Raw genomic sequence first — 16167 nt, forward strand, 5'->3', positions numbered from 1 at the left:
CCCACCTACCTCTTTCTCTATAGGCAAAAATGAGGAACCCAATCATGAAATAATGGAGTGAATTGAACCACAGTTTGATTCACTAGGGCTCAGTTCAAATAGTGCTAAGGTGGTTTGGTGTGAATGTTCCAACCCAGTGTCTCCTCTGAGGGATGAAAGTAATTTCTCCCTCAGGTAGCTTCTGAGAGCTAAAAACAACGAATCAACATCCACAAAAACATTTCCTATAAATCCATCCGTAATGAAATATCTAAAGGAAAAATCCCCTTCTTGGAAGTTCTTACAGTCAGTTATAGCATGAGGCCTAACTGCAGACTTGGAGACAACCAATTACTGTGGCAGGCTTCCCAGGTGGTGCTAGTGGTAAAGAACCTGCCTGCCCATGCAGAAGACATAAGAGACACAGGTTTGATCCCTGAGCTGGGAAGATCCCCTGGAAGAAGGTGTGGCAACCCACTCCAGTATTCTTGCCTGGAGAATCCCATGGACAGACGAGCCTGGCAGGCTACAGTCCATACGGTCACAAAGAATGGGACATGATTAAAGCGACTTAGCATGCACGCATGCATGCAATTACTGTGGTATGCTAAAAGCAACATAATGGAAGAGCTGAAGAATTCTCAGTCTCTTAACTGGCTACTCTTCACAGGGTGAGAGCTTTTCTACTAAGACATAATGTTCCATTAGTGAAAAGATGAAAAACCAAGATCAGAAATTACATTTTTCAGCACTAACATAACCTTAGCTAGGATTTATAGGCATAGCATGGTGCATAAAAGAAGCTTCTTTTTATTGGTTTTTCATTTCCCACTAGCATGGGACCAACTCACCTCAGTTTGCTAGGACTTTTGAGGATTTAGCACTGAAAATCCTATATCCCAACAAAGCCCTCAGTCCTGGACAAACTGAAATGGTTGGTCACCCTATATGTCAAAACAAATTAATCCTACACTTAGCCACATCTACAGGGTAATTTTCCAGGCTCCTAAAAATGCCTTCAACAACAACAACAACAAAACCCATCTTCATCAGCTTGAAATGCAGCATTTGAGAAAAGATAAGTAGAATCATAGGGCTTCCCTGCTGGCTCAACAGTAAAGAATCTGCCTGCCAATGCAGGAGACATGGGTTTGTGGGTTCGATCCCTGGGTCTGGAAGATCCCCCGGAGAAGGAAAATGCAACCCACTCCAGTATTGCCCGGAAAAGCCCATGGACAGAGGAGCCTGGTAGGCTACATACAGTTCATGGGTTCGCAAGGAGTCAGACATGGCTTAGCAACTAAAGAACAATAACAAAGTACAATATATTTGTAAAATAGCTTAACATCCTCCCTATGGCTTATTGGTAACACACAGTCACTCATACATTGTATAGAAACAAAGAGACAGTCCCAGAACTCCTGCCACTTACTGTGGGGAGAGATCATAAGATAATCCATCTCAGTACACCTCAAAAAGTGCTATGATGTCTCTGATCACTTTAAGAGCATAGAACAAATATACCTGGAGCCTGGAAAAATCAAGGGGAGCTTCCTAGATAGTGAGAGCTGAGATCTTTTCTTTTAATTAGAAAAAGTTGTAATACAATTTTAAGATTTACTTTCCATTTATATTTATTACAAAATATTGGCTATATTCCCCTTATACCCACTAGTTTGTGCCTATTCACAGGTGTGAGGTGATATCTCATTGTAGTTTTGATTTGCATTTCCCTGATGATTAGCATTGTTGAGCATCTTTTCATATGCCTGTTGACCACATGCCTGTTTACATTTCTTTGGGAAAATGTATATGCAGTTCTTGTGCTCATTTTTTAATTGGGTTGATTTTTTTTGATGCTGGGTTGTATGAGTTGTTCATATATATTTCATATTAATCCCTTATTGGTCATATCGTTTGCAAATATTTTCTCCCATTTGGTAGGTTGTCTTTTTGTTTTGTGGATGGTTTTCTTTGCTCTGCAAAAGCTTTTAAATTTAATTAGGTCCCATTTGTTCATTTTTGCTTTTATTTCCTTTACTTTAGGAGAGGGATACCCCAAAATATTACTGTGATTTATGTCAAAGAGCATTCTGCCTATATTTTCCTCTAGTTTTATAGTATCTGGTCTTTGATCCATTTAGGTCTTTAATCCATTTTTAATTTATTTTTGTATATGGTGTTAGAGAATATTCTAATCTCATTCTTTTATGTGTAGCTATCCAGTTTTCCCATCACCAATTGTTGAAGAGACTGTCTTTTCTCCGTTGTATACTCTTGCCTCCTTTATCATAGATTAATTGACCATAAGTATGTGGGTTTATTTCTGGGCTTTCTATTCTCTTCCATTGATCTATTAAGTCTTTTTCTGTGCCATAAGCTGAGTCCTTAAACACATGTTTAATTTAGTGCTAGAAGTCACTAAACAAAGCTTTACGTTGAGAGAGGACAGACAGGTTTTCCTGAATACCATGCAACTGAAAACAGCTGACATTGCTGGGAAAAGGAGATGCTCTAAACTGGGAGGAGGGGGAATGAGGATGGAAAAGATCTGGGAAGGCCACAGAGGGGCAGAGTGTGTTCCTCTAGAGCTAACTTCATTCCCTTTATCACATCTGCTTTCATTTCATGTAGGAAAAGCCTAGTCCCTGAACAATTTCCCCTCTCCAGTACCAAAGGATCCCCTCTAACGACCCCAAATGTCCTTCCCATAGGTATCTATTAAACCTTGTTCATCTTTTCAGGTTCCTCTGAACATGTCCCTTTGCATCAAGGCTTTCTCAATCTTTGCTGATTCCCTCTGAGCTTCGTCCTCCTAGGCCTCTAATCCTCTACTGCATGTGCCTTACACTTACGAGCTTCATTATATTTGACTTCCAGTATTTTACACTTTTTATTATTCACATTTGTCAGTCATATCCTCTGCAGTGTCAAAAACGCTTAGGGTGCATACTGGGCAATTCATAAATATTTGTTGACTTGAGTTAAAAATCATTAATAGAATTGTTCATATTAGGAAATAATCAAAGCAGATGAAAGAGAGATGGCACAAAGAAATTATTCAAGGGTCCAGTTGAAATGTGATGATACAAGTATGCACTTGACTGTGTAGGCCTGGGAATGTTAAAGCTGTAAAAGTTAAATGAGAAAAATAGAGTTGGAATTTTGGGAAAACTCCCTATGATGAAATTACAAATTATTTTTCTCTTTACCAAGCTCAACAGCATTGTTAGTACATATAATGATCGCAAAGAGAACTTTGAGAGATCTGAGTTTAAATTTTGTTTTGCCTCTGTGACCTACAAAAGTTATTATTTCCTCTGACTCTCAATTTGCTCATCTTTAAAATGGGACAATATGGCTGATACCCCTATTTACCCTCCTTTTCCACTCTACTTTACCCTGTTCTGTGTCTTAGGAGGCTGAATACAGGGACTGCATCAACAGACTGCATGGCTCATGATTCTGATTGGGTTTATCCAGTGGGGAGCTGGCAGGAAACAGAGGGTGGCAGGTTGGTTATTTCCTTCCAAGGCAGTCTCCATCTTCCACAGCAGTCTTTCCTCTCTTCCTGGACATTGACTATCCAGCTATAACTTCTCCTTGGTTCTCTGTTGCTTCTCATTGCAGGATACACTACTCTCTCTTGTTGGTTTCCACTATTACTGCCCATGGCTCTGTAAATAGCCCCTTTATTAAATTTTCTACCAATTACCCAGTTTGACTGTGCAATCTTTTCCTGTTTATACAGACAACAATCATATTTGCCCTTTGCTAATGTAAACATTAAGTTAAACTATGTCAAGTGTCTAGCACAGTTTCTAGTATAAGTAAGTCTTAGTAAATATGACAATCTTACCCCCTCCTTCCTATACTCTTTGGCCTTTTTAAAGGCAAGGTACTAGTTTGTGCTGGTATGGAATCTGTGCTTAATCTGATTTTCAATAGTTTGATAAGCTTCTCCTTGAAGAAGTCTTTGTTGCCATAAAGAAAAAAACCTATGTTTCCATGAGGGTCATTAGCAAATAAAATCAAGAAAATGCATCTTTCAGTGAGACATGGCAATCTAAAGAACAGTGTACTTCAACTGTAAGTGCCTCAACCAGAGTTAAATATGTGCTTTCAAGAACACATACATCCATAGACTATAAAAGAGCACAAAGATCATATAGAAGAAAAAGATTTACTTGGCATAGATAATACTTTCATGGACAAAATCTTGCTTACAAAAATTTGTTTTAGAGATGATCAATAATATTTCTAGCTCAAGGTTCCTATAGATTCTGTGGTCAGAAGAGTAACTGAGAATTAAATAAAATTTAATTAAATGACAGAATAGCTATTAAGGAAATGATCAAATCTTCCTTTCCTCCATAGGATGATGACAGAAGAATAAAAGGTCTTCTTTCCTTGCAGTAGGGGTGACTGGACCTGTGAGTTCTTCTATCCAGCGATCCTTCCTTTCCTTACCTCCTGGGGGTTGTTAACAGTCAGAGGTGTAATCAGCTGTTGTAGGTATACTAGGAGGAATTTCTGAACACATCTGTGTTATTAAAGGCTTGAAAGTAAAAGTGTTAGTTGCTCAGCCATGCCCAACTCTTTGCTAGCCCATGGACTATAGCCCGACAGGCTCCTCTGTCCATGGAATTCTCCAGGCAAGAATACTGGGGTGAGTTGCCATTCCCTTCTGCAGGGGAATCTTCCCAACCAAGGGATCAAATCAGGGTCTCCTGAATTGCAGGCAGATTCTTTACTTTCTGAGCTACCAGGGAAGCCTAGAGGTTTGGTTCCATGTAAATAATTAAACAGGGGCTTCCCAGGTGGTACAGTTGAAAACAATCTGCCTGCTAATGCAGGAGACAAAAGAGATGTGGGTTCAATCCCTGGCTCAGGAAGATCCCCTGGAGGAGGGCACAGCAACCCACTCTAGTATTCTTGCCTAGGAAATCTGTGGACAGAGGAGCCTGGTTGGCTACAGTTCATGTAGTCCCAAAGAGTCAGACATGACTTAGTGACAAAGTACACACACACAAAGAGAAAATTAATCAGCAGAAGTACTGTGATTGAGGATTGAAGAAAGGCCCTGTGAAATTGATAGATCCCTGAAGCCAAGGAGGTGGTAGGTGTTCTGGTCAAGAGCAGTGGAGGCTGGTGTTCACAGGAACTCAGAGCCATTGTAGTGGTAGAGCCCTGATGCAATGCAGGGCTGTGGGTGGCAGGCTGTAACAGTGGCCACATTCTCCACACCTTCCTGTATCTGAGTGCTTTTGAAATGTGACTGTGCAGCCCTTCTCATCAAGAAGTGGAGTTTATTTCTCCACCTCTTCAATCTGAGCTGAATTGTGATGTCTCCTGGTCAATATAAAGCAGTGGGAGGGATGGTATGCCGGTTCCAATCTATGTCTTAAGAGGCTTTGTGTGTTTCTGCTCTTTCCCTTAGAACCCAGAAAATCTGTCATGTATGCAGATTCGAAACAGCCTACTCTGTGGGAGACACATGGCCTGGTCCCTTTCCCATCTCCCATCTGAGAGCCAGACAACCCAAGAAGCCACTTTGCTGACTCGTAGCTCACCACACATGTATGTGTGAACCCAAGTAAAACAGAGACTACTCAACAAAGCCCAGTCCCAACTGTCAACCCACAGAACCATGAACTCATCGTGTTTAAATCACTAACTTTTTAGGTTGTTTATTACACAGCAAAGCTAACTGGTTCACTATGCACCTTGGGGTTTTGATCAGGATCTCTGTGGCCTAGCTTGTCATGAGGAGAATGGTTGGTGCTACCTGCCTACAAAAGGGCCATAGTGACCTTAAAAATAGCAGCATCAATGACCAACGAAGATGTCTAGCACCTACCATTTTGATACCCTTTCTGTCCTTCAGGGTTCTTGTATAATCAAAGGAGGGAGGAAGGGGAAACCCTTGCCCCTATTTCTGTCAGATCAGTTGATATTGAAATTTATAACCATCTTAATATGTGGGGACTCAGGTCAAACTTAATTTTAATTAGAAAAATAATAAAACTTGGTTCTGTAGCTTAGGTCACATTTTTAAAATAAGAAAATTTTAAACATTTAACAATCGCTTATTTGAAAAGTATTACGCTTCAGCTCTCCACAGATCTTATATCCTGCTTCTCAATCAGTATAGGAGAGAGAACCATTGATCACATAATTTTATGGAGGAGGTTTTTGAGTTCTGAATTAATGTGTGGTAAATTTAAATCACACATGATTTTTGAGCAAAAGTTTGGTCGAGTTGGGCTTCCCTGGTGGCTCAGAGGGTAAAGCATCTGCCTGCAATGCAGGAGACCCAGGTTCGATCCCTGGGTCAGGAAGATCCCCTGGAGAAGGCAACAGCAACCCACTCCAGTATTCTTGCCTGGAGAATCCCATGGACGGAGGAGCCCGGTAGGCTACAGTCCATGAAGTCACAAAGAGTCGGACACGACTGAGCGACTTCACTTTGTTTCTTTCTTTTGGTCAAGTTATGAGATAGCAAATCAGTGTTCAAGTCCATAGTAGTGACTGTTGAAATGTATATTTGCAAAGAACTCTGGTTTTAATGGGGCTTCCCTGGTAGCTCAACTAGTAAAGAATCCACCTGCAATGCAGGAGACCCCAGTTTAATTCCTGGGTTGAGAAGATCCCCTGGAGAATGGATAGGCTACCCACTCCAGTATTCTTGGGCTTTCCTGGTGGTTCAGATGGTAAAGAATGAGCCCACAATGTGGGAGACATGGGTTTGAGTCCTGGGTAGCCTCCCTGGTGGCTCAGGTTGTAAAGAGCCTGCCTGCAATGTGGGAGACCTAGGTTCAATTTCTGGGGTTTGGAAGATCCCCTGGAGAAGGAAATGGCAACCCACTCCAGTATTCTTGCCTGGAGAATTCCATGGACAGAAAAGCCAGGCAGGCTACAGTTCATGGGGTTGCAAAATGTCGGACACAACTGAGTGACTAATGCTTTTCCTGGCTCTGTTATTAATTAGTGTAATGCTACATGAGTCATTAGTCATATCTGAGCCTTTATCTGTAAACTCAAAAAATAAAAAATAAAAAAAGACCTAAATAAGCTTTAAGTTCCTTTGAACTTCTACAAGTCTTTGTCTCTCCTTCTGTGTTTACAATTGGATACCTTCTTATTCAGAGGCTTACTTTACTTCTCCATAGAATATCCTTCAACTGATTACTCTTTCCTATAAATCTTTAAAGCAGTTACTAATGATAAGAGTGGGGCAGGCAGCTAGTCAGGTCCTGCTTTGTGTTATTCCTGCCCCTGATGTCTTGTTATCTGTTACCTGTTTATTTATCTTCTGAACTAGTTTGAAGCCCCCTTGAGGATGAAGATGGTGTCTTATACTTTTTTGACTCTCCATTTTAAGTTATAGTATGTAAACCTAAAAATAACCCTATAAAATTATTGCTACACATAAAATTGATTATACTAATAAATTTTGACATACTTTCAAAATATTCCTTTTTTCCAATATTAGTTAACACCCCTTTAAGTGCATTGGATGACATATGGTACTTTAGGCAGGTCATTTCACATTTTTGAGATCTAATTTATAATGAATTAGATGGGAAGATTCAGTTAGATCATCTGTAAGAGCTCTTCTTCGTGTACTAGTCTGTCATTTTTTTAAGGGCTATGGAAGTTCAGGACATAGATATTTGTCATGAGGCTCATTCTTCTTAGCTAGACTTGGTTCTTAGATATATGCTTAGCTTAGAGCCTTGGATGGGCACTCAGCTATCAGGCTGACTGTCACAGGTGCTCTGGCTGGGTGCCCACAGCATGCTCTTCCATCATCACCCCCAACCTCTCCCCCCCCCAAACACACACATGCACACTCCACACTGTTGCAAATCTACTAAGAGATGCTGCTTAGCTTAGGGCCACTCTCTGTTCTCAGAGGTAGTATGTTAGTTTGTCTCCTTTTTGACCAGTTAAGAGCCTAGAAGTAGCAAACTTCATATCTAAACTCCAGGTAGTTAAGTTGGGTCTTGATTATAAAATTGTTTTCAAATATTGTAATGGCTTTACAAGATAGTTGTTTTAAAAAGATAATGATATCTATCTCTTTGGAAGTAAGTCATGGGTTATTAAACCTGTAGGTCACATAGTCTTTGCACAAGATTACCAATTTGAAACCTGTAGCTGAATAAGAACCTTATGTAAAATGTGGGGATTGTTGTTTAGAATTCTTCTGTTTTGCTCATAATTTGCATAATTATGATCTGTTTATTCTAAAATTATCTCCCATGAGTTGGAAATAGAGCATATACACTTCACCAATGATCTGAAATTTATGAGAAGCTCCTTCATAATATTTCTAGTGTACCAAATAAATCAGTATCTGAATATGTTGGCAGTTTTCAAATTTAAAAATGTTATATGAAAAGATATAAGTAACCCAGTAATTCCATGACAGGACTATACGTAGTATCCTTTTTTCCAAGCAAGGTCAATAACAGCAACAAAGTCCAGTAAAACTTCTTTGTAATCCATTTTAAATATATCATCTTGAAGCAATATTACCTTTTGTCAGTAAAACTATGGGCAAGAATCTGGGCTTTAGAATCAGGTAACTCTAAGCTTCAAATCCTAGCCCGACATCTTGCTAGATAGGTGTCCCTAAGCAAAATACTTAAACTTTCTATTCTTTTTCTTCTTTGTAAAATAAGGTAATAGTGCTATCTTGCAATATTATTGAGGATTAGATAGAATAATATAGACAGAGTGCCTACCACAGAGGAGTATTGAAGAAAATGATTTATCATTAATAATATCATATTTATGCTATAGAAAGAAAGCATCATTTTTTTTTCATTTAGTTGGAGTGAATTTATTTTTTACAAAGCACTTGACTTGTTTTGATTAGGTGTGGGTGGAGACATCGTGAGCAATAATGAGTTAAAATGATTTTTCCTTTTAATTAAAAAGAAATCAATAATATCTTGAGGATACTCAATTTCTTCCAAAGGGAACATGAGACAATCAATAACAATTCTTGATACAGATGCTGCACAAAGTTGAAATCAAAGCCTGATTTAACACAGATAGTCAGACAAAGGTAACACGGCTCAGTCCAGAATGCCTCCTGCTTGTTTGGAAATGATCCCCAAAACACCTAGGATTAGACATCCAGCAACATCCATGCACTGTGGATTTGAGTAAGGCTTGCATGGGGGCTTAAGTGAATCCCCAGGGTCATGTGTATCTCTTATATCAAACCTCAGTCATTTTATTATTCAGTGCAAGTCTAACAGAGAGATGGTAACAATGGTAGAAACAAAGTATCTAATGCTATTTTTCATTTAACCAACATCATCATTACTAATTAATAATTAATTATCATGGTTCTTGGCTCTGTTTTAGCCAAATAAATTATACCTATTTAACTCGTTGAGAGCTTTCCAGGTGGCTCAGTGGTAAAGAGTCCATTTGCCAATGTAGGAGACATAGGTTTGCTCCTTGGGTTAGGAAGATTCCCCTGGAGGGGGAAATTGCAACCCACTCCAGTTTTCTTGCCTGGAAAACCCCGTGGATAGAGGAACCTGGTGGGCTACAGTCCATGGGGTCGCAGTGAGTTGGATATGACTTAGAAACTGAGCACACATAAATTTAACTCTACTTGACAGAACCTTACTGGAGCTGATATAGACAGGGACTGATAACAACAAATTGAATAATAGATAAACCAGATAAATAAAAGAAACAAAGTGAATGCTTGTAAATAACACATAAACATGGGATTACTAAAAGCCAATCAATAACGAATCATGATGTTGGACAATGAAAAGAAAACTAAATCCAAAGACAAAAACCGAAGAGTTCTCATCTCAGCTGCCTCTCTCATCTCTGAGATTCTGGGTAAGTCACGCTTTCTGGACCTTAGGACCTTTGAGCCTGCTCTACTTTCTAATGGGGGATATGCTAATTCTACATACTTTGTGACATTCACTGGTGGCCCCTTTGCCTTCACTTAGCTCTATTTTAAAATTTTATTTATTTATTTTAATTGGAGGTTAATTACTTTACAATATTGTAGTGGTTTTTGCCATACACTGACGTGAATCAGCCATGGGTGTACATGTGTCCCCCATCCTGAACCCCCCTCCCACCTCCCACACCTAACTCTATTTTGCCTTTACTTAACTCTACTTTGCCTTTAAAATCTTTTAAACCCCAGATTCATATGGAACTGTAGAAGGCTTCCCTCTTTCCTTATTTCCTCAAGAAGAGTCAGACTCTTCTAACTTTTGGGTAATTCCTTGATTCTAAGGGTTTTTGATTGCTGTTAAATTACAGATCCCTGGGAGGGGATGAATTTTAAAATTATTAGACATTTACATTTCAGTAAAACTGCAAAGAGAAAAAAGCAGCAAGATTTATCTTATAGTCTTCCCAGGTGGCGCTAGTGGTAAAGAACAGCCTGCCAAAAGAGATGCGGTTGGATCCCTGGGTCAGGAAGATCCCCTGGAGGAGGGCATGGCAACCCACTCCAGTATTCTTGCCTGGAGAATCCCATGGACAGAAGAGCCTGGTGGGCAACAGTCCATAGGGTCACAAAGAGTCGGACACAACTGAAGCCACTTAGCACAGCATGAGTGCCCTGTAATAGAGACTAACAGCTGTCTGTCAGTCCCTATTCTTTCCCAGTGGGCTTCCCTTGTGGCTCAGCTGGTAAAGAATCTGCCTACAATGCAGGAGACCCCAGTTTGATTCCTGGGTTGGGAAGACCCCCTGGAAAAGGAATACGCTACCCACTCCAGTTCTTCCCCACTAGCCATTTTATAACAACTCCTGATTCTCAGCTGGGCACAGGTTCACCCAGAATAGGAACTACATTTCCCAGTCTCCCTTGCACGTATGTATGATCACAAGATGAAGTTCTAGGCATTGTAATATAAGAGCAGTGGTGTATTTAAAGGGATACTGGAATGCATCATTTTTGTCATCATTTCTTCCTTCTTGCCAGCTAGACTGTGGATGGAAGAGCTGGAGATCTGGCAGTCATCTTGGGAGTGAAGCTCATAGATGGTGGCCTAATTTTAAGAAAAGATAAACTGCTCTTTCAACTTTAGGGAGATAACTGAGGTCCTGTCCATTTTTGTTTGTTTAGTTTATCACTGGCTAGCTTTTTTTCACTCCCTTAACCCACTTAAATAACCAACCAAGGGAGGAGAAACAAGACAGAATGTAGATCCCCCTAACCTTTCACAACTCTCTTTTTTTTGCAACTCAATTTTCAGGGGTTCTTGATTTACTCAAACAATAGTAAACCCATAAGGTTTCAACATTTGTAATATTTCAACATGTTCTGTAGTATCAGACCCTGAATTCTGAGAGTTTCAGAAGGTGATCATGATAGTACAAAAAATATAGGAAGTTCTTTTGAAGAAAGACAAGCTCTAAGTTGCTCTGCAAATTCTTATCATTAAATATCAGTAACTATTTGCAGAAGGCTTATGTCTAATAAGCAACTGAGAAATATATTGATATTGGTTTTTACCCTTTAATTTTATTTTTTATTAGCTAATTTAAATGAAATTGTTCTAACTCTCACATAACCTCATCTGTGAGGGGAGCTGTGCTTTGACTGTGTTTTCTGAGTAGTTATAAAAACTATTTACCTAGGTGATATCACATTACATTTTCATTGATTGCAAGATTAGAAAACAGATCTTAGATTCCTTTAAAAAAAAAAAGGCAAAACCAAAAACACAATCTAAAATTAATGGAACATTTTAAACATGGTAGTTTCCCAGTACATTGTTGTTGCAATATTGAGTCAATTTATGAAGTTTTGAGATTTATATTTTTGAAAAATTCTTACATATGAAAGATTTTAAGGCAGTATTTCTCAAATAATGGCAAAGGAGCACTGCATCAGAATCGCTAGGATGTTTGTTGAAAATGCTAATTCTCAGACTCCTCGGTCACATCTAGTGAATTAAAATCTCTACAAATGCCTTGAGAATATGAATTTTAGCACCCTCAAGAGATTTTCAAGCACATTTAAGAACCTCTGTTCTACTGCTTTGTCTAGTGCAACGAAGTTTCAAGCTGTTTTGCTGTTGTTGTTGTTACTTCCATATTTCTGTCAGTATCAAGTTCATTCCTTTCCCATTCTGCCTCCAATAATTATTTTGACCACAAAGTGAAAGGCAAGAATCATTACTGCACTGATTAACATTTACTCTTGGGGAAAAGGGAGTTTTTAGATAGTCACACATATTTGTCAGTTGAGGGGAAGATAAGTGTAATACAAGTACAGTTCCCAGATTTCAAAACCATTTTTGAACCAGCCAGGGAGGAGTATGATTGTAATGTAAGGAATGACTCTCTGTTGAAAGGACAGGATAGCTTAATAGAGGTCTCCTATCTTGCTCTATGACGGTGCTTCTGGGCTCTGGTGATGAATGTGTTCATTTTATGTGACTTGCTTTGGGTAAATAACCCAGTCCCGTATCAGCTCTCCAGCCTTGGGCCAGCAGCGGTTGTGTGTGCGCACTAATGACGATGGAAGGTGCCTGGGGGAGGGCCTGGGGAGGGGCTGCCCAGTGCGATCGCTCCCCTGGCACTTCCTAAGACTCTCAGCTCTTTCTCTGCCGCCGGTACTTGAAGACCCCAAGCCTTTCCCTCGGAGGAAAAAAACCCGTCTATCTAAATCAGCTGTACTCTACTCTCTTCCCTCGTTTCTCCCTCCGCCAGGCACCACCCCCACCCCTTCCATTGTGTAGTGCGTCTAGCTCGGTTTCCTGCGTGAGACCTTAACCTCACTTGGAGCAGGAGGGATTACTGAGAATTTCGAAACCTTGAGTTGCAATGGAGCTGTACGGAAAGGTAAGCAGAAGGGAGCTCCTCTGCCTGCTCCGCGTGAAATCTCGCTTTCATGGACTTTGTGTGTGTGAGTGTGTGTGTGTGTGTGAGTATACTCGCGCGCGTGGGCGCCTTCTCAGTGCAACTGTGTGAGTAAACCGCTTTATGTGTATACCATTCATTGTCGTTCTCCCCCGCGTTTGCTGAATGGGATTGTAAAACCACCCTACTCAGCCTATGGAAATGTACAAACTTTCCCGATTGGGAATGGGGAAGTGTAGGGCGGAGAGTTCCAGAACACAGGGCAGGTTTCCTTTAGATTGGAAATTAGCACAAGGTAGTGCGTTTCCTAACCAGGAAAATCACAGTCTAGCTTCGGAAGCCGATAGGTAGCAAAGAAAAATCTCCAGCTGAGATGAATGACCTGGGGTCACTTTCGCCTGCACCTTGCGAGGAAATGGCCTGGGAGGCTGAGAGTCGGAACAACCAGGAGCGAGTCCAAAAGAGAAGGGAGGCTCCGCGGCCGAGTCCTACTGGAGAAGCAGCCCGTTTAAATGCTGGCTTGCCGGGGAATGTAGTTTACTGCTCACAGGTTTGCGGGAAAGCTCAGCTAGGCTAGACTACAATTCCCAGGAGCACGCGGGGCTCCGGGCCAGTACGCGTGTGCGGCGCCAGGAAGGGACAGCTCCGGTGCTGATGTTGGAGCCGGTTAGCGAACCCCGAGTGCAGAGTGGAGCGTGAAGCGCGCGGGCTGTGAACGCCTGACCGGGCACCCGAGCCAGCACTGTGTTAGCCAGGGAGAAAGGACACTTTGCGAACAATGAGACACGAAGCTCCCATGCAGGTGGGTCTATATAGAAAGTGTGGCCTCGGGAGGAATTGAGAGAGATGCTTTCTCCCTCACTCCAAGTAGAAACTGCGCGCGATCTAAGGGAAGGTCTTAGGGAGCTATCCGCCGGGACGCGGTTCAGACTTGGTCCAGGGGACAGAACCCCGCTCCGCGGGGCTGTGATTGGGGCTGTTTTGAGGAGGGATAGGAGTATACATTATCTTCCCGGGCTCCACAAGGAGAATGAGAGTGCCTAGAACGTCAACCCGGGCAAACAAAAGTCAGAGGAACATGCCATCTCGTATTGGCATTGATTGTTCCCCCTGTCTTGCCTGGTTCGTGATCGCGGTGCAAACACACCAGGTTTGGTGTTGGGAGCTGTCTACTGGAGTCGGAATAGAGCAAATTCAGCTTAATTAAGAGCTCTCTAAGAAAGGAGAAGCCAATGTTAGGGTCCCCAAAGCCCCCTTTCTTCAATTAGAGTCCTAGTAATATCAGCAAACACTTCAGGGCTTCACTCTTCCCAGAAGTATGCAAACCCTTTATCTCTGTTCACACTGGTTTACTCCTGCGATTCAGAGACTCTCCTCCAAGCTTTTCTGAATACTGTGCCCATTTGTTTTCCGTTCCGATTCCGGTTTAAGTCACGTTCTTATGTTTGCTTCCTTTGACTCCCTGCAAAGGTGCCTCTGCCTAAGCATCTTGCTCAAGTTCTGTTTTTAACTAAAGATGAGTGATGCTTTCTCGTTTGTATGTGCAATCAGTTAATACTAAACATCAGCCTGTGTTCATTATCAAGGAGAGTGATCCCATTGCGCAACAGAAAGGCACTTTATGAATGGATTGAGAGGGAATGGAACACATCGTTTGGAACGTGTTGTTTCTCTTGAGAACCCACCCCTGCTGCCAAATCCAGCAATATAAATGTTTGACTTTAATTTGAACTTAAAGGTTTTCCAACTGTTTTTCCTCAGAAAATCAAGGGCTTTAAACGTATGCGTCAATTTACTTTTCATTTATGGTGTGGGTTATGTATGGGCTTCCCAGGTGGCTCTAGTGGTAAAGAACAAGTCTGCTAATGCAGGAGATGTAAGAGACTGGGGTTCGATCCCTGAGTCGGGAAGATTCCCTGGAGAAGGGCATGGCAACCCACTCCAATATTCATTCATGGGTCATGTATATTAAGAGATGTGTTGACTGTTCAGTGAAAAAAATCTGTAGAATTTAACTGTTTGTTGAAGCATTATATTAATGAAAGCTCTCAAATTACCTTATGAGTTACTAAAAATTTGATTTGTTCCAGAGAACAGTGGCCCTCCTGTGTATCTTCTAATACCTGTGTTTGTGACTTAGTTTTTCATTATAGACCTGATGTGAAAAGAATCTGGACAGACAATAAAGGTACAGGCTGTTGTAATCAAGATGTATTGGCTTATGATAATTTCCCATTACTGGAGTTACTGCCAGGAGCCAACTGGCTACATTAATCATATTTGATTACAAGTAAACATTGACAGTAGACTTTAAAAGATTGTTAGTATTTAACATTAACCCCATATATTCACTGAAGTCTTTATGTTAAAATAAATTACTAACAAATTAACCACAGTGCATCTTGATTTTTATTTTCTTACAGCAATTGCTTAGACTGTTCAGAAGGGTCATCAAAATATTACAGAACTATATGAAATTAGTGCCCTAAGAAATATTTTAAATCAATTCATATCAACTTTGTAGTAGGCACTGCAATTCCAAAGTTTAGTCAGAACTTTAATGAATAATTAATATAAAAACAGGTAACAAAATTAATTTGCTTCTGCAGTTATTTTCATATTTGGGATGTATTTTATTCATTGGACTTGATTTTTTAAATTAAAAAATTTTAATGCCCAAGTGCTGTCTTGAATAACATGTACATTTAAAAAAATAAAAAACTTTTTTCTGTAGTATATTTAGTTAAAGCACATTTATTGATTCAGTTTACCAAGTACATTGTTATGGTGGTCAACTCTCAATTACTATCAGGTTTTCAAACATATATAATGATAGGGAGAATAAAAACTATGAATATGCTTTATATATTTATATATATATGGCAGATATTGTCTTAGCACTTGTACTTGCGAATCATAATCGCATTCCAGATGACTTTGTTATATGAAAATGTAATCAGATGAATAATTGACATTTTTTCCATTTAAAGACTGAACCATATCATTTAAAATGATAATCTACTTTTTTATATTTTCTTAAAGAACCCTTTAAAATTGTTCAATATGTTTTAAGAAATATTTATTGTGCCTTTGCACATAGCTTGGTGCTCTGTTCAGTGTAGTTGTCTTTGATATATGCAAATTTTCTGAAGAATATTTCTCTTTGAGTTGATGCAAAATGCAGGATAATAGCAGTAATAGTCTTTGCTGTCTGTATTTCCTTTGCAACTAAATAACCAGGAATAGCATTTGGTAAGTGTTCCAAATGATGGATTACCATTTTAATGTAGGAGATGGTCATTTTGTGTTTTTTCC

General features: G+C 40.1%; 1 protein-coding gene across 9 annotated transcripts in view; it reads left to right on the top strand.

Moving 5' to 3' along the window:
- The window catches only part of RAB3C (RAB3C, member RAS oncogene family), a 376080-nt gene that overhangs the window by 86963 nt on the left and 272950 nt on the right, over positions 1-16167 (top strand). The window contains exon 1 of one of the 9 annotated variants that reach the window (XM_081524304.1): positions 12397-12834. The exons of 7 other annotated variants lie outside the window; for them this stretch is intronic. In XM_081524304.1, coding sequence (XP_081380430.1) covers positions 12817-12834 — 18 coding nt within the window. In that variant the 5' untranslated portion in view covers positions 12397-12816. Of the gene's footprint in view, positions 1-12396; positions 12835-13511; positions 13655-16167 lie in introns of those variants that run through there. One more of the 9 variants, XM_081524303.1, reaches the window with a different exon arrangement.

This window comes from Giraffa tippelskirchi, chromosome 8 (assembly GCF_054371585.1).
Source record: "Giraffa tippelskirchi isolate mGirTip1 chromosome 8, T2T-mGirTip1v1.2.pri, whole genome shotgun sequence".
NCBI lineage: Eukaryota > Metazoa > Chordata > Mammalia > Artiodactyla > Giraffidae > Giraffa > Giraffa tippelskirchi.